The sequence below is a fragment of the Schistosoma haematobium genome, chromosome ZW (genome assembly GCF_000699445.3).
Source record: "Schistosoma haematobium chromosome ZW, whole genome shotgun sequence".
Taxonomy (NCBI): domain Eukaryota; kingdom Metazoa; phylum Platyhelminthes; class Trematoda; order Strigeidida; family Schistosomatidae; genus Schistosoma; species Schistosoma haematobium.
In genome coordinates this window covers 14670243-14694739 of record NC_067195.1, presented here as the reverse complement: position 1 = coordinate 14694739, position 24497 = coordinate 14670243, and the positions used below count along the sequence as shown (strand labels likewise).

Genomic DNA, 24497 nt, shown 5'->3' with positions numbered 1-24497 from the left:
CAAACTATCTGGTTCACATTCCATGTTTGTTTTAAAAATAACAATCGTTTGTCTATCAAAAGGATTTTATTATGCAAAACTACTGGTTGAAAAACCATGTTATCCTTTTCTATTCATAAGTTATCTTAATTAAAATGACAAATAAATCTGATTTTAAAAAAGAAATTAACAATAATTCAATATGATTGTTTACTTTACAAGCACTAGTAAATTTTTATGCACAAATCTGAGGTTATGTGAATGCGTAAGTGTATATAAATGTTATACCAAAAGAAATTCAATCATTCATTCATAGTTGTAATTAGTTAATTTCAGTATGAAAATACTAATATGTTATCATTAAATCATTCTCAGCCCATATAACATGTTTATATTTTGTTTTCAATGCATGCTCTAAATCAATTCTACGTGAAGCATTCTGTATTTCACAAGTACATTTCACCTGAACTTGAAGTATACCTGATGTTGACCAAATACGTTCGTGACTAATGTCTTTTATGCTATGTATATAAAAATGGAAAAGTTAAAATTCATGAAGAAATACTTGATGGAAAAATAGATTTATGGATCTGGGTAATGATACCCTATTTTAATTAAACTCGTATCAACCTAGTCAATCAATTATTTGTGTCGATTGGACACCTTAATTACTCATAATCCGGCTTAAATTGTTTACGATCTATGAGTATATATGTTATGGACAATTAATTTGCACATAAATTAACTGACTTATATAACGTTCTCGCACAGTTAAATAGGAAGGTGACTAGCAAGCAAAATTGATCAATTTCAAGATAAGCACTTACCAGTGTTGTAATACTAAAGACTAAGACATTATTCAAACGAATTTTAAATATGAATAGTAAATGGGCAATTTTTAAGTTCATCATAAATCGTACCACCCCGAATTCATTGAATAACATTTCCAAAGTCAAACTATTATAATGCAATTAATTATTAGACAGCATTTTTAAAATATTGAACGAACAGATTAATTCGGCAGTTTAAAAATCCCCAAAGAATATTCAAAAGTGTAGAATATTTTCAATAACTTCATCATCATCATCAGGCTCTACAGTTATAAGTTCATAATGATTGTGATATTTTGCAAAGGTCAGAATAAGGCATATATTAAGAAATTTGAAAATGTTATATGTTAAATAAGGGTTAGTGTTTACATCTGTTATGATATAAATACTTCACAGTTGTGTTATTTGTAAATTAGAAAGATCATTTAATAAAGGTCAGAATAGATTGGAGTAGATTGTCAAGTCACAATCAGTACAATAGTGATATAGCAAAAATGAAAATGAAAAAAAATCATGTAAATAAAATGCATAATAAGAGAATTTCATCTTGTCAATTGAAGTAATAATGATAATAGAAATCGTGATAATGTTAAAAATTGTGCTAATATCTTTAAACTACAAATTACGAATGATAATGCCTAAGATAAACATATTTAGTTCACTTGGTGTTGTTTTACTTGTATCTTCCCATTGATGTTTAGCACTGCAACTGGTCAGTCTGTTATTGGTATATGTGTATACTATGCTCATTACCTCGATATTGTCTTCATTCACAAGCTCTATAAGCAAAGATGGGTAGTGGATAGCAGTGGAATCGGTGACACGCGTTTCGTCCTATTTGGGACTCGTCATCTGGATGTACCTGCACCCCAGAGTTGATGTTCACTCCGGGACACGAACCCAGTTCCGTTCGCCTCAAACGCCATCGCGTTATTCATTTTTGCTTGAAAAGCTTGTGACTTGAGGCTATATCGAGGCAATCCGCACAGGACATACACATGCCAACATGAGACTGATCAACTGCAGTCCTAAATAACAATCGGAAGATACAAGTAAAGCAACAACAAGTGAATTTAAACTTCACCCCATCGCACAAGCAAGCGGCTGTCAGGACTCAGTAGCTTGGTGGATAACGCGATGGCGTTTGAAGCGAACGGTACTGAGTTCGAGTCCCAGAGTGAACATAAACTCTATGATGCATGTACATCCAGCTGACGAGTCGCAAGTAGAACGGAACGCGCGTCCTGGATTCCACTGCTAGCCACCATCCGTCTTTGCTTAAAGATATTTAGTGCTACGATTTCTTGACTGAAGCATCTTAGCGAGATTATTATTTTGCATTCTCAACCGATTTATCACTTCTTAACTTCCTACTGACAACAAACAGAGAATAAATAAAATTCAACGACATTTTTGAAATTAGATTTGTGCTACCTACTAAAAAAGAAAGAGAAATATTTTCGTGGAGTAAATTTTATTTTAGACAATTCTGGGTAAAACTGTAGTACAGTGATGAGCTTATCAGAATGGTGGAAACAAATTTTAACTTTTATTACTTAGAATGAGCCGCAAACATATATATGTATAGTGTTAGAACGCTTAAAATTACAGCAAAAAATTGGTTTTATTACATCAAAGGATAAAAATAATAGTTTTAAACTAATCAGATACTCACTTCTTTACATATCTATCGCACGTGACAGGCAAACCAACCCTTACTCGACCTTTAACTCTAAACGGAAACAATGCATTTACTCCTAAAAAATTTGTGTCCTTACAAGGGTTCGAGAAAATGGATGATTTATGACCAAATGGACAAGTTTATATGTCACTGACTTTTCGACTTGCATACAGAAAGACCTGCAGAAAACTTTGATAATTTCCTTAATCATGTAAATTATATGGTATTATTGTTGTTTTTATTAACTTTTAATTGGCTAACAATGAGCTATAACTAGTTGCGGTTATTTCAAGAACCACTAAAACTCACCTCAATATTCTACTCCCACCCACTTTCTGTTTTAGTGATAATACTTAGTTCTAAAAGCTAGAAATTGTTATGAGAAACACTGACCATTTAATACTTTTTTCCTTACTGTAAGATTTTTTTAAAACGATAATCCATGAGATATTATGTAACATTAATAAACAATATTAAGTTTAAGAAATAATACAACCGTTATGTTAACTTACTTAGCTCCGATGTCGTTCAGAATTAGACATAGTTCTGAAATACTTTCAGGTCGATCATTTAAAACAACTATGAATCGACAGAGACGACCTTCAAGTGCTAATCCTTTGTCAATAACACGGCTTAGTGATGAGATATCAATATTTCCTCCACTTAGAATGCATACAACTCTAAAACATGAGGAATAATGAGGACAAGTTGTTATTAGTTGACATGGTGGATTTTACGACAATTTCCATCAAATTACTTTAAATAGTCGTTCGACTTTTTTCCCATGTTAGGTCATATTCAGTCATTCGTCTTTCAGCTCGAAGGTTGGATCCCTTAACTAAATCAACGAACAGTTTATTAGGAATATTACAAAATAACGTAAGAGTAGCCCAACGTATGATTTACTTATACGTAAAGTCACAGAGCCTGCCAGTCTCTATAATAGGTCTATAACTACAGATTGAATATAATTTCAGTATTTGGATAAAGCTAGTGATAGTTGTCATATTAGTCTTCAAGTTTGTTTTAATAGTCAGATGTTTCGGAATATTTTCAATACAGTAGACAGCTGGCAATATTTCGCATTGACATTTCCATACCTAAAATGTGGTTAGTCACAAAGATAAGACGCCTTACATATTTCTTTTTGAATATGTGGTCCCAAAGACTGAATTTAATGTAAAGTTGATAATAAAAAATGTTCGAAACCTATCCCAGTTAGTTGCAATATGCACATTAGTTAACTGAAGAACGGAACCTCTATCATTATATATATTTATAGCTTACACTGACGATGTCAAGCTATCTTCTTCCCCGATTTGCGATTTAGGTGGAACGTGTGTTTACCAGAAAAACTGGAATGTTACCAACATGAAATGTCCATAAAATCAAATTTAGTGTAATACGCCAAAAATCCAAATACTCACTTTTTTCCGATTAATTCAGGCAAAACATTTGCCATAATTAAAGCTAATGAAGTAGCCCCAGAACATTCTACAACAGATTTCTCAAATTCTAATAAACGAACAACTGCACGATAGATATATGTTTCATCAATAGTTACCACTTTATCAACTAATTTATGAGCTGTTTCAAAGGAATTCACACCAACCACAGAAACAGCTAAGCCTGATGAAAGAACAAAGAATACACTTAATCTAAAGTAAATATCATGATAATACTAAACGATATAAACCATTTATGTAATTGAAGTTATCCAACGAACTATGGATGTTAAAACATTAGGTATAGGATTTTTTTACCTAATATAATTGGCAATATAAATTAACTAGTGAATGCTCAGTATTAAGTACGAGCACATATTTGCTATAAAGAAATCTACATCACAATTAACGGGAAAATAAAACCTAATCACAAATAATGGTTATGACTTCGACCACATTTTCCCAGTAATTAATCATTGGGTCGTATGATGTCGATAAGAAATGTGTAAGAATCACTATAATGGTATTATATAAACTTCGGAAGATAAATTTAGAGTTCATTCGATATACAATATTGTAGCAACGATGAAAAAAAACTTTAGTAGCCAAAATAATGAAAATTACTGACATTGAAATTACAGTGATGCTTTTCTTCATTCTTTCTTCAGTTCCTGAAAGCTCATCAACTCGTAAACTAGATATTGTGACTAATTTCAAATTAGATTTAAGATTATCTGATAATGAAGGGAATTCTACAAATTTAACGAATCTTTAGAACGTGCAAAAAAATCCAACTAGTAGAAGAACTATTTTAGAAATATTGATTACACCATGACAACTTTGATGTAAGTTAATCTAGGTTTTAAACAAAACTAGTTTATTTCAACAGATTACTTTCTATAACAATCGAACTAAATTAGATATATACGAAAAATAAGGATAGCTCTAAGCTGCCGTGGTTCCTGTATATGAATAAATCAAGTGTAGTACGTTGTCAAGATGTCACTACCCAATGATTTTCGAGAGTACTTAATATGATGGGATAAAAAGATGACACTACTTAAGCCAACATTTCCTATCATTTCAATATAAACTTCATTTTATATGAAATGTGGGCTTTCGTTCAGTGTGATAATTATATCTATTGTATCAATTGTTATACTGTATTCAGAGTGTTTTTACAGTAACCATATGTATTTTCTCCCATCTGTGATATTATTAAGTCTCAAAATCAGTATTTGATTGTATTTTGGTCTAAAGATGACATGGAACTTTTGGGGACGTGATTTTGGAGAATCAATAATCTCCATTCCACCAGCTTTTTATGTTCTAACTTTGCGTCATGGGAATAACAGTGGCTCCCGTTTCAAAGTATAAGCAGTAAGATCCAGGAATTGCGGTGCTTTCTAGTAGTCAAGTAAAGTGTCAAGACTGAGAAATATCATTAAACACACGGCGATTTCTGTATTTTTTCATCCCATTAAAAAAATTTCATTCCGTTTCGTCCAATTAAATGACTAGTTTTAAATTCTTAATAATTGTTTATTTGTTTATTAAAATTGATATGAAATGTAAGTACTTGTCAACAGAGCACCTTTTCTTTAAATTATAGACAATGGTAACGTAAAAAGTACAAACTCTGTTGTTCCTGATGCTGTTACGGACACGGATAACATATTCTTGAATACATTGTATCTGGTACCGTTCTAATCACTTGAAGAGTTAAAGAGAGCCATCAGAACTTATGAAAGGGCGACGTACTGCCATTTTGCAGTGCAAGATTCTCATTTTCATAGGGATCAGAAGCCGTATATTAAATTTTTATATTGGAGAAATGGCCGCAGAACACATAGCGGATCCTAACACCTGACTAGACGAAGGATGTAATTTGATTTGTGTTATTATGTTGTTCAAGAAGGACTGCAATGTCTGACCTTCATCTGTTGTAAGTTTATTGAAGGTTACTGTACTGTTGTTCGTGAGAATGTACATCAAAATCATGGATGTAATTTCCTGACTAGATATTGGATTGAAGTGCAAGTTCAAAAATGCACAGGTGATTGTCGCAACAAAACAGATATCGGTCGGGAACCCCAAATATATCGTCTTCAAGAAAAACTCACATCTGCTGCCTGCCAACTATTGAAGCGTTACCTGAGCATTCCTGTAACAGAAATCATAACGTAAGTGCATTAGTTCACGGCTGTTGACACTACAGGCACTTAAATGGTCTCCCAAAATTCCGTCAATTGCTCGTATAGTTACTTAATGACAAAGATGAAATTGTTTCCACAAACTCAGAAGAATTCAATAAATGAGACAAAAACACTAACGAAGATGCCCACGACAACAGACTGTGTAACATATACAATTTCGCTCAACCGCCAAGTGAAACTGCTGATGGAAGCACTTGAATTTTTTGTCACTGTGATGCGACTTTCCATTCGTCTTGTGCTTGTGACTGACAACCACAATTCCATGGATTCCATTGTCTGATATGCGGTGTGAGAACGGAATAATAGTTGCGCCATTGTTCAGGGTAATCTGAAATGTTTAGAGACCAAAGGCCCTTGTTAGAGCCACGCACAATTCCACTTAGTTTCTTTCGTTTCAATTCGTTAAAAAATCATATAAAACAAGTTTTGTTAATCTCATTCTCAGTGAAGTAGTTTAACAGTTTCTTCTGATAACTCCTTTCCTGTGTACAACAGTGATGAAGTTTTTTTACCTTTAGGTGTGTACCGAAAATTAGTGAGTTTAGGCTGTCGTTAATGTTGATTTACTGAACCACAAGTACTAATATCAGTTCGCTGGTACAACAATATTATTTCTATGGGAAAGGTCACCTGAACTAACACTGATGAATTATAATAAAGCCCCAGTGAATAAGCTGCATAATCAATTGAGAATAATAATAATAACAATGTGATTATAGCTGAGATCCTAACAGAGTTGATACATACATAACAGCGGTAAAATACGCATGTATAACAGAGTCAACGGCTAAACTGAGTACCTGACAAAGGAATTAGATGCATTCTTGATTCCTAGTGAGGGATAGACTTAAAGACTTTGTAAAAAATATCAATGAAGTACATAAATCCATGTTAACTGACTGGAAAATTAAATCGCATTACGTTTTAATATGTGTGACATAAGTATTTAGATGAAAGAGACAAAAATTTACTGGCAATCCGTTTGGTTACAGACAAAATATAATATTAAAAAAAATTCTATACCATCTGCAGATGATTGACGATTTTCTGTGTAGACTGGTTTACCAGCGAACATAGCTTCTTGAAAACCAGGACAACGATTAGATTCTACACCCTAAAATTCACATAACATTGTTATTACCAAGATAAGTTGTTAATTGCCCATTTAATTGGTTATAATAATATTCAATATAAAAGTAATTGCTTATGCTTTCTCTGTTCTACCATAATTTATTTATTATCATACACTGAAAAAATACATTCCATTCATTTAAATTGCTATAATTATAGTTCATCATTATTTATTTTACCTTCAATTATATAATCATAACATAAGAGTTCATGTAACTCAAAAGTCCTCAAATGCCCTGGTATAGCCGAGAGTGGGGTGGGCTCGGCCTCCCTCTCGAAATGTTCTCACATGGCCACGCGTATACAGCCCCTGCCAGGGAAGTCCTACTCACCACGGGTGTTGTTTACGAAATTGAGAGGACGAAAAGCGAATGTCCGGCGCTTTAACCGGATCCCAAACCAATGGTGCACATGAGCTCCAGTATCCTGAGGGAACAAATGGCGTATGAACTAATCGTTGGTCACTGGCTACCATGGGATTGCATCTCCTCACGATGCTCCACTGCCTTGTGAGTTAGACCTTTAGGTCAAAGGCTCGGGGTGTGGCCCCCTAAGAAAACCGCCTGATTCGGTCTGGGCACCCGGGCAGTATCCCAGCCCTCACACAAATCGAGTGGTCTATGTGGCGCATATCTATTTGGTGCCTCCTTGTACCAATGTTTATGTGTTTAAATAAATAAAATAAAAACTCAAACAAAAACTAGGACTATGCCTCAAGAAGTTCTGTCATCATCTATCCATTACTTCCATTATCTTCTAGTTAGTTTAATAGAATTTTCAAGATTATTTCAAATTGTAGCTTAAAATGTTTTTAGCAGTAAATATTGAAGTTGACAAATATGTTATTTGATGTCTTTCTGAAACTAACCTGAGACTAACCTGTATTTTAATTTGTTCAAAGGGTCAAAGTTTTATGATTAATGTAAACAGAAGATAGAAAACATTGTAAATCGTGAAAAAAACTACTTTTCGATCTTTTAATAACTAACCGGTCAATTACAGTGTTGCTAAAAATAACTTGAGAATGTTCTTAACATAGAAAGAAAATTTTTTCAACTAATGCGATGATATAGAATTTCATGGTGAATAAAAAAACATACGATAATTTCTTAATTTTAAAGGTTTGCTACAATACTTGAATGTAATCAGTAAAATCATTTTTCATTCATATGTAGTTCGCTTTAATGATATAGCACAAATAAAGTCCATTCTATTCAGTAGGTTTGTCAGTATTATAAAACATAAAAGTATGTATATGAATACTAGTTCAATTAACGACTAATTATTTTCAACCAAAATGAGAGAAAACTTCCTGAAAAATTAAACTTTTAACTTACTTCACTTCAAAGTTTACACTCATGACACTGTTCATAAGGACAATGAGAATTTCACAAGTAAACGATTCTTTTTTAAAGATAGTATCAACAGTATCACCCTACTGACACATGAATCTTTCACTACTAACACGAGAGATTGTCTTATTCTATTTAAAAAAAAACTAAATATCTCTAATACACTCAAAAATGATCATGAGTAAATATTTCGTTGGAATCAACTTACAACTATCATAACTTCTGGTCGAATAGATTTAACTGCCACACAAAGTCCAGCTAATAAACCACCTCCACCAACTGGTACAATAATAGCATCCACATCAGGAACTTGTTCTAAGATTTCTACACCAATGGTACCTTGTCCAGATAAAATATGTGGATGATCATAACTACAATAGAAAGTAAAAAACTATGTCAGCTTATCTGTTGAAGACTTAACTGTGACAGAATCGTAACACTCATGTGATGCGGTAAGAATTAAATCAGATAATAAAGGATTAGTTCTTTTGGAAAGTGAATAATGCATAGTTTATTTATTATTTTATTATTATTAGCTTTATTCAGTATTATACTTTTGGTAAAACATAGAATTCTCAGCGCAAAGTATTTCAACAAGTTTCCGTTTTTTATTTCTTGATGAAACCTGACGATAAATAATGAGTGCTAGCCAATTAGATGTTAGCAGATCAGAAATCGACATCTGAATAATGTACATTCTTTTCGACGTATATTGCCAGCAACCACAATGCCTCTGATTGTGCTCTTTCCTAGCAAAACGTCGTGAATTTTTCACAAACTCACCTGAATACGTTGTGCAATTAGTTGACATAATGACCTGTTGAAACAAACAAAAGACGATAACTTGTTGAAATATCTACATGGCAGGAACAAGTAGCCCAGATATTCAAGCAGGCCGCCTTTATGTCATTGTTTATCTGATTGTTAAATGATTTGTAGTGGCTTAGATTCGTTAATTAATCACCATGATAACCGCTATTATATAAATCCCAACGGTGTTTGAAATCATAAGGCAACAAGAAGCGGAGACTACAGTTTATTAGTGAATAGCTCAGATAACAAAGCTACAAACACATCGAGTGAATTTCAAGCAGAGAGACGAATATTTGTGTGCAAGCGAATACGGAGGTAAATTTGTAGTCAAACCAAATAAAGGTGCAGTTAGGCAAGGTAAAGGCCAATAATAGGATTCGAGTATATATACATGGGGAAAAATGATTCATCGAGTGATATCTAAGCTATCAACATCTATCAAGTATCTACTGTGTTTAACTAAACAATAAAACCATATTATTTGAAACTAAATAATAAGTATGGATATTAGTTATGTTTGATTGTGTTCAAAATGTAGATAGATCAGAATCAACGAAAGTATAATTCTAATAGAGAATAAATAAGTAAATAAACTTACCCATTGATTAAAAATAAGTTGTTTAACTTTGCTATTTTTGAAGCATACAGTTTACTCTTGAAGTAGAAAAGAAAAAAAGCATATAATGTTTACAATGAAAATCACTTTAAAATTGTACGGATATTTTTCCACATTTGTAATAATTATAAACTTACTGATTACTAATTTGTAGATAGATGAATTTCAAGTATTTTTAGTTAGAATCTATATATCCTGAGAAATCGACATTTATTCCGTAAAACTGAAATAGTAATTCACTTATTAACAATGGATAATAACTATAACATCAGTTTAGTGGATTATATTATAAATAACTGAACATCATAACACTCCTCTAAATGTGTCATCTTTACTATGAAATAGGAAAGATTTGTAACTTAGCAAGATGATTTTGTTGTAATTATGTTCTCTGAGCTTGCTGATTCAGTCATGCTTTCACTGTCTTTCTAGATAACATTAACTGTTCGAACTAAAGATATAAAGGACCTATGAAAATTTATCCACAGGTGACCAGTATTCTGTTCTGCTTTTTTATACCTTTGATCGTTAGTTGTTAACACGTACCCTGCCATAGCCTGTACATTTATTTTGATTCTCTCCCTTCTTGATCTGATGGCTGTACATAATTTTTCTGACTGGTAGATAAGTTGCGTAGATTTTGATATGTTTATTGATTATTGACTGAGTATAAACATTTTGGAGATTTTGTAGTCTACTTTGTGATGCCTCAGTCTAAGATTCCAACGTTTTCCTCAGTCGGACATATTTCTACAGTTGTCTATATGTATTGGTATAGGTAAAGATATGTTGTAGCCTTCTAAAGCCGATCGGTTCTTAAGTAGACGATGATGAAATTTGCTATCGTTATGTTTGATTTACTGTTCTTCGCAATTAGGGAGGTTTTTTAAGATAGTGTTCGTCTTATCTTCTGTCATTTCATCTTTCGATTTGCATGGGATTGATTCAATTGCTTCCTTCGGTTGCACGTATTTCGTGTCAATAATGGTCTCAATAGTCTGGTTATTCTAATAATATTCATCAAGACAGCGAGAACTTAACGATGAAATAATATATCTCAGTGAACGTATTTTTAACCAAATTACTGTAAGACATTATAATCTTATGGATGTAACAACTGCGAAGGAGTAGCATACAAGAACAAAAAAGTTGTCTTCATGCTTTATTATTTTCAATAATTATCTGACTGATGTCAACCGACAATTAAAGCAACACTGGAGCCTATGAAATCATCATGATTAGCCCAAGCATTTAAAGAAATTACTAATGTAATAGCTCCAGCTTGTTTATTTAAAAATGATTTGGTGGGTAAGGTTGTTTTGTAGTTAAATAATCTTTCCCTAAAGACTTGCAACGTAAATACAGCTATGAGGTCTGAAAGTTACTACAGCTGAGGAATAATACCCATCATCTTAAACACGATTTTGATTACATTTCTATCAGTATGGGGATTTGTGGAGATCGTGGTATTACCACAATTGAATTCACGAGTCAATCTAAGCTAGACCACCACTGAAAACCTGGAAGCATTGGACGACCAGTTCGTCGTAGTATTGGACTCCCCAGTAGTGTGCATAAACGATCCCACACGTGAGACTCGGACCCAGGACCTTCGGTCTTGCACGTGAATGCTTAACCTCTAAACCACTGAACCGGCATCGAATGAAGTTAGACATTAACACCGATTCTGCAATCTTGAGTTGACTGAGGTTGAAAAAGTAAACCACTGTATACCAACTAAGTTGTTTTGAAGATAACACACTTACTGTGAGGCCTAAATGTTTGTGATTCGGTCTTTTGTGAGTTTGTTGGTGAGGATTATAAAGGAATCCGATACTAAGGTTGATAAAATCTACTTTAGATCCCCTGGTTTTCAATGGTTGATTAATTAAAACCAATTCGTGATGTGAAATATTTTTCAAATAGATAATCTCGACCAACGTACCATCCTAATTATCTTGAAGTAATTAGTTGACAGTTTTAATTGGCACTTCGCCAGTAGGGCTAATCCGTGTCAGGTAGAAACAAGTATCTAGCTTTGACAATAGAAAATGGTCTTGAAATTTCGTGGATCGGTGAAAGTTAAACATTAAAATTGTTGGATGCCGAATCAGTGGTCTAGAGGTTAAGCGTTCGCGTGCGAGACCGAAGGTCTTGGGTTTGAGTCCCACGTGCGGGACCGTGAATGGGCACCGATGAGTAGTCTCATACTACGACGAAACGGTCATCCAGTGCTTCCAAGTTTTCAATGGTGGTCTAACATCAATTGATTAATGATCTCAACCAGAAAAGTTTGTTATTACATGCATAATGATAATTTGGGATTCATAGTGTTTTTTAATTTCACACCGAACTATTTAAATTTAATGTGCAAATAGATTAGTTATATCCCGATTAATAATTATAAGACATTCACTTATAATCTAAAACAACGGTGAAGACATGTGAATGACAAATTAACTGAACTTAAACCGATATACATATATAAGTTCCTTTATACTAACATAGATAAATTCCATAATAGATTTTACTAACTGGCACATGATAAAAAGGAATTGGCTTTGTTCAAGCAGAAACGTAAACCATTAATATAATTAATATTTGGAAACACTAGTATTCAAAGTAAGTCAATACATATTGAATGTTCGTTTGAACTTTAGATCAGGTTAAGAATTAGATATAGTCTTTTATTTACTGAAACATTGAAAATTAAATTTTCATCAAACTTGCATAATTTCCACTTCCTTAAATTTAAAACTAGATATTCTTAAGTTGTGAAAAATTATTAGAGAAATCTAATTTACTCAGTGAACCTTTCATAAATTACTCATAGAAATTCAGAATATTTTACAGATCCACTGAAATAGACATTAAACTGTGGTTAGAAAATGTAAAATGGAACAGTATCGTTTAAATTAGCCACCGTATAATATTTTACTACAAACTATGAACAACAACATGTACTGGTATCAAAAATGTAATAATAATGATAAAAATAGCACCGCTGTAGTGACCGAGAACCTAGGTGGGGAAAATCAATTTATTATTCAATGCAAAATTACAGAGTGCTTTCATAAAATATGAAAATCATACATTAAATATATCATTTGAACATCTTCTTTGTTCTGTTCTTTACATACCCCATTATTCCTCTACTTCTGATGTCATTTCGATTCCTATCAGATTTGCTTTCTGTTCTCTTCTCTTCAATCTCCTGCTGCTAAGGATTCCACTTCCGATTGAGGCTACACCCTATTTACATCTAACAGAATAAGTAGCACACACCACACTATTATTATTATTACTAATAATAATAGTAATAATGAGTGACTGGTAACTAACAAGTCATTTGGTGTAAAATAATCCTCAAAGTACAGATCTAATATTTTTCATGGACTGTGCTTGTGATTGAAAATGATCTTAAATTATTATGTGCCCATTTCTAATTGTACTTTTACAATATTGACCAATAGTTATTCTCTGATATTCTCAATAGTATAGTTTGATTTAACATCAACGTAAATAAATATGATATTTGTGGTTGAAAGAAAATGTGCATTAAAATCAAAAGTAGTTCACTTCAGAGCGATGATCGCCTATTTAGGAATTCAAAATAATGTTTAATGGTTGAGGTCATCCGTAACGTTTTGTGTACTGTTATATCCCGACGACAATTATGAACGGTAACTTTTGAGAACTATTTGTGGACAAATATCATACGTATATTCTTTATGTATAACTATTCAGCAGCTATATTATGTATATCTATACTCCCCTTATTACAATCTTCATTTTGACCTATAAACTATTATCATACGATTAACCGTTCTTGAGTCTCACATAGTCCATTAATTACAGTCTCCCACATTCATAGTCACTTTTGGCTAAATATTGTGCAAATCCTGTTTTCTATTTGATGGTGCGATGTGGTCTGTTTGATTTTTATATAAACCCAGTGCGTTTGAAAAACATTATTCATATTGCAGCGGCCGGGACTAGTGTTCTGCACTCAACAGGCAGGGCTAAGCAGGAAGAAGGGCCGATAAGGACTCTAGAGTGCTCGTACGGGTTTATGCGTCATTGGTCCGGTCGATAAGCCACTGTTCTTTAATTGGCAATATCATTACGTTATGTATTAATAGGGCACAAGGCCATGAGTTATAACATGTCCAACTAGTATATCATATCCAGCTCTTTCAGTCGTTTCTTTGTGTTAACATGTTGCTTGAGTTCTGTATTTTAGTGTAATTTTCATTAGGGACCCTATTTGGAGCTCTATTTACATGTTTTCCATCCGAAATGTTTGGCTGCGTTACACCAATATGTTCATAATAGATGTCTTTGGATAACCCCATACCTTTGAAACTGAATCTTCAGTGGAATTTACACTTTAGTAAACGGGAAATTGACTGAAAATGCTAATTTAACCTAAATAACAGTGTTGTCACTAAAAATGTACAATTGGAATAAGAAATAATGATAAAAAATCTAAAATGAATTTATATTTGATACTTACTTCAAAAACACTATTACCTTTCAGTAAAACGAGTCCACCATACTTCTTACAACGTTCTTGTTTCATCAAACTTGAGTTTACAGGCATAATAATAGTAATTGGTATTTTTAACAAACTTCCATGATATGCCAAACCAAGTGCATGGTTACCAGCACTACATGCAATTACACCACGTTTAGCTTCTTCCTACAACGAAACATCCAAATGTTCATGTAACAAGTATATAACACTTTGATCACAAACAATCGTTCACTACAAATAATTATTCTGTTTAAACGACAAAGTGACTAGACGCCTTAACTTATTTTGGTTATCCTACCGTGCGTAAAAAAGTGATCAATTCCTGACTGACCATATACTGAAAGATTATTTCGTTACTATTTATGTCCTATCTTTTTCTTCCATCTAGATCTGATAATCTGTATGAACATTCCTGAAAAGTTCTAAGATCAAAATAAAATCGTCTACGTCTGAATTTTTATTCCTTACGTTTAGCCGTGAATCACTAAAATTTTCTTCAGGAATACGTGATATCAACAGCTTCTGTTGATATGTTCACAGAGAGGTGGAGTCTCCATAGCACTAACAATAGCAAAGATTAAATAGGTCACTTGATTTCAAAAAGCCATTGCTAATGTGTACCAACTTGCTAAATGCAAATGAGTAGTATATGAATGGTGATGAAGATTATATAATTGACTAGGCATTTTATATTTTATAAAATCATACATTGGTTTGTTGCTATGAATACAAAACCAATTTCAACAATGCGAAAAATCATGGTTCATTACTCCTCTTAGTTGTACAAATGCGATTTAACAACAATCAATCAACACAGTTACGTCTATATTTACTCACACACATATACATACCGGCGTATTAAGAAAACATAGTTAACTTGGTGATTTAAACCAAGCAGCGTGAACTGCTTTACAATAAGTTTTAAAGTAATTCTTAATTTGAACAAGTAGTCATACATTTAAAAAATATGCAGTGTAGTTTATTATCTCATGTCACAAAACCCCCTCAAAAAAATTCACCTATAAAATGAAATGAACATAATATAATGAACAAGTTAAACACAGATAGGCATAAAATTCAGTATTTATTAGTTTAAACATGTTCTATTTGTCTACTATTGTTAATTGAATATGAACGACTACTGCTGAGATGTAAAATAAAATATTGATTCATATAAGACTGATTTTATTTACATTTACTTGTTAACATGCGACAGATACAAGAACCTTTCTGTAAATGTGTCTTTAATGACATTAATGTAAGATTTGGAAGTGGTACTTATCTCAAGTTACAAACACTTTTGATTTTTGATGAAAGAAGTGGAAATATTTTAATGACATTTGAATACAATGGAGTTCCATCAACCTAACTAATATAATTTATTTGTAAAGTACATATTTATTTCATTGATCTTCATATACAATATTAGTGGGGAGGTTAGTGATACTGTGTGTGCTACTTATATTGACATAAGTAGTAGATGATGTTAGTCGTGAACAGAATGTCTGGCAGCAGAGAGACAAGAGGATCGAACAGTAAAGAATGGAAACAGAATGCAATTTGTATGAAAATGCAAGAACAATGAAGTCTGAGTCATTATGCGACGATTGATGGACTTTTTGCGAATTACGTATTTACTATTTGGTTGTTAGATTTTATTAATAAGTCCCGTAATTTTTTGTTAATCATATTCGATTGTTCCCACTGGTGTTCTTGTTCACTACAACACTACTTGGTTGCTCAAATTTGGATAGGTGAACTGAGATTCAAACTTGTAACTGTTCAGGTAAAAGTTGCAACCTTTACTTGCTAATCCATTAGTTTCTTTGAACTACCACTATTCGTCTCGTTAAAATGTCACCGTTTCTAAAGCTTTTTGAGGTGTCAATGAATATGGTATATATTAGTGAGGAGCTTTTTATCTTCATTTTCGACTTTAGTTTGGGAAAAAAGTTAGATATCTCATTAAATTTTCTTTTATCAGTTGATATCAGTTTGAAAAGCGTTCAAAGTTAAGTAGTCGTGAATATGGGGGTTCTCTTTGAATTTTCACTACTTTAGCTACACTACCCGATAATAAATAAACTCAAGCAATTTGTTTTACTTCAACGGCCACAACGGTCTTTTACTACCACATTACACTTGTCTGTAAAATTATTGATATGTTATTTCTTTTTCATAATGTGGCAATTCAAACTGCTAGAGTATAATTTACTGTACATTACTATATGATAAAGGTTAAAAGATGTTGGATGGTTAAATTCAACAACTTAAACTCTTATATGACTTTTGTAGACTGATTTTTGAGCGTAAATCACTAAACAGTTAAAAATTGAAATGAATCAAACTATCAACCACTTTCATTACATTTTTAAGTGTACGACCAAATCATACAAAAAATAAAATTATCGCTTACTGACGTCAACTGAAGTAGTGCATTGCGAGCTCCTCTTTCTTTAAAGCTGTTATTAAAAAGAAAGTCATAAAGACATTAAAACGTAATTTAAAAACAGTAACCTCCCAGTTACTTGAAGAAATTCCTTTTTAAAGTAAATATCCATATTGTATTCCAATGACAACTGAGACTTCTTTAAAACACATGTAGGTGTATTTATGCAATTTATGTTTTAATTCTTACTTTACACGGTGTATAAATTATTCCATCTTTTATAAGTTCACTGGCGGCCTTCACTTCTTCAAATACAATCACTTTAGGATGCTCTGGATCACTATTCGGATCTAACAAATCTGGATCTTCTGCATTCGGTAAAGGTATATTTGTTACTAATTGTTCATTAACCATGATGCCGGTATATGTCAAACTAATCTTCTGATAAAAAAGAAGCTATTTTAATGCGTCATCAATATATCAATTAAATTAAAAAGAAAAGCTATATGTTTACATCTCACCGCTATCCAGATAAGCGAGTTACGTGAAAAGTGGAACTTATATCGTAAATTGTTTCTCTGAAAGCTGATTAATACAAATTTGTTTAGCGCGAAAATATATAATTTACTGTTATGGTAAGCTAATTAGATGTAGACTAATGAGAAGGCTAGTGGACGATAATCAAAAGTGACCTATAGAGCACGTGAATTTCATTGGCTAAGAAATAGATTAATTTCCCAAGTAATAGAGTTGTATATATGTGATTGAGTATTTTTGCATTTCATTCTGTAGCCCAATATACTTCCCCACTCAGTTTTGTGTTCTTGCCTCATTAGTCAGTTGATAGGGGGAGTTAGGATATGGCACATGGTGTATCAGTAACAGACTCCGGACACCACCCGACACGAATTTTACAGTATTAAACAATCGGAACAGGATATAGAAAGCCAGCCATAAAACCATTATAAGCTGGCAAATAATACGTTAAAAGTTATCTATCAGTTGATGGCTATGTAACGTTTATCAGTATGTTGATAAACGTTATTCTAATTCATTGGCTTGGATCTATTAACTAACCGACAGGACTATAAGAGTTTTAGAAGTATTTAGTGATATAGGTGCATATATTATTTTATACGTCCCAATTTCAAATACCATCTAACTAATAGTCACATAAATAATTAAGGTTACTAAAGTGTTTATTGCACATTGCTCTTTAACGCCAGAAGAGATGCAGAAGCAATTAGATACAAAGAGTAAATAAACAATAGTTTAACTGATGTTTTACTTTCATTGGCTACGTTATTAGCTTTGATTTTACCAACTAAATAAAAATACGTAGACAAACATATCCTAAAGAGAAGACCTAGAACATTGTGTAGTTTGTAAACGCTCTATGATCACCAAAACCTAACATCTAGTTTCCTTTAACTTCATTTCTTTTGCAATGTATCCCTCAATCTGTTCCAACACGATTTCTTCTCTCGTTACAGCCACCGGAGTGTGAATTGACTAATAAAGTGTAAAAAGTTAAAAACTTGGTGTCTACTTTAGGTAAAATCTGTCGTAAACACATTGTCGAAGACATAACATTTTCGAAAACACGAACGAATGAATCGGTAGTAGATATTGTGTGGTGTACAAATGGTTAGAAAAAACTCCCTGTTTAAATAATGTTTGTCCTCATCTAAGTTTCATTCAGTTTCTCGACCTCTTATTATAGATTACTGAACAGTTTGTTTAAGATCTATTGTTGATCTGCTGGTAACAATGTACTTTATTGATTAATTGTTCCACACAATATATTATACCTCCAAACTCATTCGTTCCTCATCGAGCTTCTAATAGTCTTTCAGCTCATGACAAACCCGTCTTTTACATTTTTTAACTAAGGATAGATAACCCTGTAACTTGAATGTGTAAGTATCATGTTTGGAGAACCCATTTGATGGCTGTAAAATTCCAAATTTTTAAACACTTTGAACACGCTTAGTTTAAGTACCTTTAAGTAATTCTTTATTTTCGATATTTCTACTTGTTTCTAAATCATCCTCTAGGGTTTTTATTTGTGTTATAATAATTTCCCTGACTTTCCACTTGACCCTGTTCAGTACATTAGAACAGTTTGTGTTTCGAAGCATAGTGCGTACATTAGAGAACAGTGGAATGTACAATACGGTTGACTGACATACATCCTTGGATAAAGAAGTTCATCAAACTCCATCATGGGAAATGTCATAATTTCATCAGAACTGTGAATATCGAATTTGTGTATTATATAACAACATTTATCTGAAATCACAACGACGATCATAAGATAGTTTATTCTTCAACTTTTATTTGAATTAAGTATTTGTAGCGCTAAAACAGGTTTTTTTATATCATGAAACTATTTTTTGTCTGTATTATGTTCTCCGCGCTGAATGCCTAACAAGTGAACGTACTCAAAAACACGTGGTTATGATAGAATTGTAAAACAATTTAGTGTCTTAATCATCCAATATAAGTGCCCTGCGATGCATCATAGAAACAAACTAGTCAGATTGACATTTTAAAAAATTGTATCAAAAATTAAAACCGCTAGCATTCAATGACCAAAATATGTGACAGAAAATCTTAATTTTAAAGAATTCCGACCGCTTCAGAAATGAAAAACATTATCCGGAGAACAGTTTATTATTCTTAGAAAATATTTTAAAGTAGTTGTCTACGAATCAATAAGAATCATGAAATAATAAAGCTTACATAAAAAATCAGCTAATTCTGAAGAGAGCGTGAACTGAGAGACAAGTCGTATTTCCGCGCTTAGACGCAAACATTTCGTTTGTTTTTAAGGTTATTCAATGAACGGTATCTTTGTGATGCTTCGAAACAGTTTAAGGTCTTTGATAATGTAAAGTGAGAAGTAGTCTGGTATTCCTTTTAGTTACTTCGGGAGTTATTTGAGGTCTTCTGTATCTTGAAATCCGAATGAACTTATCTTAAGATTAATTAACGCAGTAGAGTTACAGAAGTCAACAGCTATCGAATTAACAGACAGGAAATTCGTTAATTTAATGCTAGAAATAGTAAAAAAAATAGAATGCAGGAAAGCTCAGATAAAATTATGATCAGAAGAAGTAAACAAATAAATAAGTAATTACTTAAAACAGTATGACCAAGAAAGATTTGTTTCATATCCTTATCATTGTGTTCTTCCCCTGCCTCTTAGAGCTATACGTAAATTTAATAGATTTTGTTATCACAATACATTCCTATGTATTCCTTTTTTGCAAGACATTGCATATATATGGTGTTTGTATGAAGTAATGATTATGTAACGGTAAATAAATCACCAAAATCAATGACTTTGTAAGTCCTTGACATTTGACGCCGACTACATTAGTTTTAGTGGGTTCACCTGGCTGAAGGCGCTCGGTCACGCATCCACACCAGATCACGAGTGAAAACGCAATGCTCAACTTCTACAACCGCTAGCCAGTTTAGATCAGTCATTTCTCGATATATGAATAAACCATCAAATATATCTTCGAACCTCTTCGCTTCTGATTTTTGATTTCACTGGATGGGCACGTTTTGATTATAGATGTTACTGGATGAGGTGGTGTCAAACTTCGAGTAATTGTGACATCTTCAATTGCTTTGAAATTGATTCTTAGTTCATTTTGAATTATAGATACAATACTTTCGTTTGTGCTTATCTAGTTCTATTTAGCTTAAATTGCACAGTTTCGAAAACTCAAAAATAATACAATAATCCGAATGCTTCTAGTTTTCGGAATATGCATATTCCTAACACAGTGAGCTGTGTCTACATGTACACTGTCGCGAGGTTGTGGCTAAGGATGTTAGAACCTTATGAACTTTGAGACGGATATTTACCAGGTTAAATACTAATATGTTCGCTACAACATAAAACCTTACAATGATATAAACTTCAAAATAGTCTCCAGGTTGCAAATATTTGTTTAAAAGATGACCCGTGTATACTGAAAAAAGTAAACAGACCAGCTACGCGTGCAATTCCAGAACTCCGGGATTTAAGACAAAAAGGGCGGCTTGGGAAGCTAGACTTCTTTACTACGTCCCACAGCAGATTAAAAGGTGATCTGACTCTTATGTTTAGAATACTAAGGAATGATTTTATAGCAGATCGACACAACTCAGAGGATATAGCAGGAGAGTAGAAAAGCCAAGAACGAACAAAATGCTTGTTGCATACGTTTTTTCACACCGAGTCATCAATTCTTAGGACCTGTAATTCGAAAGAAGTGGTATGCACCCCCTCATTTGATCACAATTGATTGATCACTGGGTGGTGATCAATGTCATCCTTGTCTAGTCCTTATTAGTGCAGATCGAATGCTATCGATCATGTTGCAATGTGGCCAACAGTCTAGGTGACTCGACACTGCGGGCACTATGTATTGAGATTTAGATGGTGGTTGGAGGTAGTCAACAGGAAACCCTGGACCCGGGTTTCGTGCTACTTGGCACTCGTCAGCAAGGTGTACCTGTAATCTTGAGGGAACTGATGCTCCCTGGCGGATTCGATCTCGTGTCACCCAGCTTCACAGTCAGAGACGTTACCACTGAGCTATCCGAGCCGTGACTAACCTCCTGTAGGACTGAGATGTAATCACAATTGATTGATCACTGGGTGGTGATCAATGTCATGCTTGTCTAGTCCTTATTAGTGCAGATCGAATGATGTTTAGGACTGCAATTGATCAGTTACTCATTGGTATATGTATATACTGTGTATATTGTCTCGATATTTTCTTAATTCGCAGGCACTACAAGCAAAGATAGACTCGTTAGCTAAAAGGATAGTGCGACGGCGTTTGAATTTAACGGTACTAGGTTCGTGTCCCAGTGTAAGCATAAACTTTGGAGAGCAATTAACGAGTTCCGAACAGGATTCCACTGCTAGCAAATAGAAGATGTGAGAACCAGAAGAGGAGCTGGCATAGCTTCAAATCACCACTTAGTCGTGGCCAAGATGAAACTGAAACTACAGGAGCAATCGACAACTGGACAAACAGGATTACAAAAATTCAATTCAGCCTTCTTACGAGGCACTAACAAACTCAATGAATTCAAGATAACTCAACAACAGGTTCCAAGCTTTGCATACTCTACGGAAAGAAGAAGAAACTTCTATGGAGGACAACTGGAAAGGAATCGAAGAAGCATTAACTTCAAGGTGTCAGGGGGTACCGGACCGAAAGAAGCATCATCATAAGGAATGGATCTCTATCGAAACCCTGGACAAGATTGAAGAAAGGAAGAACGAGAAGACAGTAATCAACAACAGTCGAACAGGATCACAGTAAGTCAATCCACACGCTGAATATACATAAGCGAACAAGCAAATGAACAGGAGTATTAGAGTCGACAAGCAGAAATATGTGGAAGACCTAACAACGACAGCAAAAAAGCTTCAAGAGAAGGAAATATGAGACAGCTACATGACACAAAGAAGGAATGAACAGAGTAATATAGTAATCCAGAGAGATCGGTCAAGGACAAAGAAGGCAAGCCCGATCACTGGCATTCAGGGACAGAGGAACAGGTGAGTCGAACATTTTGAAAAATTCTTAAATAGACCAGATCATTGAATCCCCAGGATATCGAAGCATCACCTACAGACCTTCTTAAAGATATCACCCCGCCAACGATCGAAGAAATCATCCGGAATTCATACGACGGGCTGCATAGAGGACAGCTGACTGATGCACTCCAAGTAAGGACCTGAGTCAGACAAGGTTGTTTACTCTACCCCTTTCTCCATCTTCTAGTGGTCGACTGGATTATGAAGACCTTGACATCTGAGAGGAAACACGGAATACAATGGACAGCTCGGAATCAATTACAAGATTTGGACTTTCGTAGACGACCTGACCCTTCTATCCCATACACATCGACAAATACAGGCCAAGACAAACAGTGTAGCAGCAGTCTCTGCATCAGTAGGCTTCAACATAGACAAGGGGAAAGGTAAGATCATCAAATGCAATACGGAGAACACCACCTCAACCACACTTGATGGAGAAGCTGTGGGAGATGTGGAATCCTTCACGTTCCCTGGAAGCATAACCGATGAGCAAGGAGGATCATATGCATACGTAAAGACGAGGATTGGCAAACCAATGCCCGCATTCCTATAGTTGAAGAACATATGGAATTCGAAACAACGGTCAGTCAACATCAAAGTGAGAATCTTCAATGCGAATGTCAAGAAAGTTCTGCTGTATGGAGCTCGAGCTTGGAGAATTACTACAACCACAATCAAAAAGGTACAAGCTTTTATAAACAATTGCCTACGTAAGATACCTAATGTCCGTTGTCCAGATACCATCAGCAACAACCTACTGTGGGAGAGAAAAAAACCCGGCTTTTGGCTGAATAGGAAGTTAGGAAAATACGTTGGAAGTGGATAGGACACACATTGAGAAAATCATCAAACGGTGACACGAGGTAAGCGCTAACTTTGAATCTTGAGGGGAGTCGGGAATTAGGAAGGTCAAAGAACACACTGCGTCGGGAATGGGAAGCAGATATGTAGATGGCGAATAGCAACTGGAAATAAATTTAAAGGATCGCCCGGAACAGCGCTGGATAGAGAACGCTTTTAGGGGACCTTTGCTCCTTTACGATGAGTAACAAGGGTTAGTAAATTAGTGAGTAATAGAAGACTAGAGACTATCAAAAGTTTGTTATAAGAAACGTAACACAGGCCGTTGACCTTCTATTCTTACTACACAAGTCCGAATGTGATTCTGATATAGTCATCCTGATAAAAGCGTCAGGTTCACAATCGCTGATTACTCAAAAAGCCCCACGAACACCATACTTTTTTCCCATCGTCATCCGAGTTTTCACTAGATTACGAATGCGTAGTGTATTTCTTCGTAAAGACAAGAAATCTTTTAGTTGCTGCACTAATCTTGGAGTCTATCTGAACAAACTTCAGTCTTTTATGCCTCGTGGATATAGAATCGATATCAGTGTGGTGTCTTGTCTGAAGAACGTAATTCATGGTAACTTTACATGTTAGCTGTCTGATCTATTTTATCATAATATAACTCAAGTTTGTTAGAAGTAGAAACTCACACTTGTAATAAAAGTATTTCCTGAACCCAGAAAAAAGAGAAATTTTAGTTTCATCAGTAAGTGTATCGTAGGTAGGATGGATCGAGAGTATCTGTAACAAAACTTAAGATAACGACCGTAATTGCTGAGAAGTATCTCCAAGTTAACATATTTTGAATCCTCTTGTCTTTCCTAAGCTGATGACTCGTGGTCACAGAAACAATAAAGCTCTATAATGTTTCACGTCAGTTACATGTTCTGGCACTCAGGTTTTGTAGAACACTAGGATTGAAAAACGAATTAAAACCAGTCATCTTACCAATCACACTTATATTATCTCCAGGTAAATACAAGTTATTTTCCTGGCTGTAACAACCGGGGGGTATCCGAAAAACGCTATGCAAGCGAATATA

At 34.0% G+C, this 24497-nt stretch overlaps 1 protein-coding gene across 3 annotated transcripts; it reads right to left on the bottom strand.

Annotated features, from left to right (window-relative positions):
* Positions 1-47: 47 nt before the first annotated feature.
* MS3_00002840 (uncharacterized protein) lies at positions 48-19806 on the bottom strand. Of its 3 annotated transcripts, XM_051210497.1 has the most exons (12): positions 19735-19806; positions 17239-17430; positions 17118-17188; positions 17017-17062; positions 14580-14765; positions 10046-10101; positions 8843-9005; positions 7175-7265; positions 6059-6099; positions 3918-4119; positions 3003-3170; positions 48-500 (listed from the first exon to the last, which is right to left on the bottom strand). In XM_051210497.1, exons 2-9 carry the CDS (start codon positions 17401-17403, stop codon positions 6086-6088), a joined length of 792 nt encoding a protein of 263 aa, XP_051070491.1. In that variant the 5' UTR covers positions 17404-17430; positions 19735-19806; the 3' UTR covers positions 48-500; positions 3003-3170; positions 3918-4119; positions 6059-6085. The 3 variants fall into 3 exon arrangements, with proteins under 3 accessions (XP_051070491.1, XP_035586977.1, XP_051070492.1); XM_035732620.2 differs by lacking the exon at positions 6059-6099; XM_051210498.1 differs by lacking the exons at positions 6059-6099; positions 19735-19806 and adding an exon at positions 6269-6479 and having other exon boundaries at positions 17239-18153.
* Positions 19807-24497: the final 4691 nt, after the last annotated feature.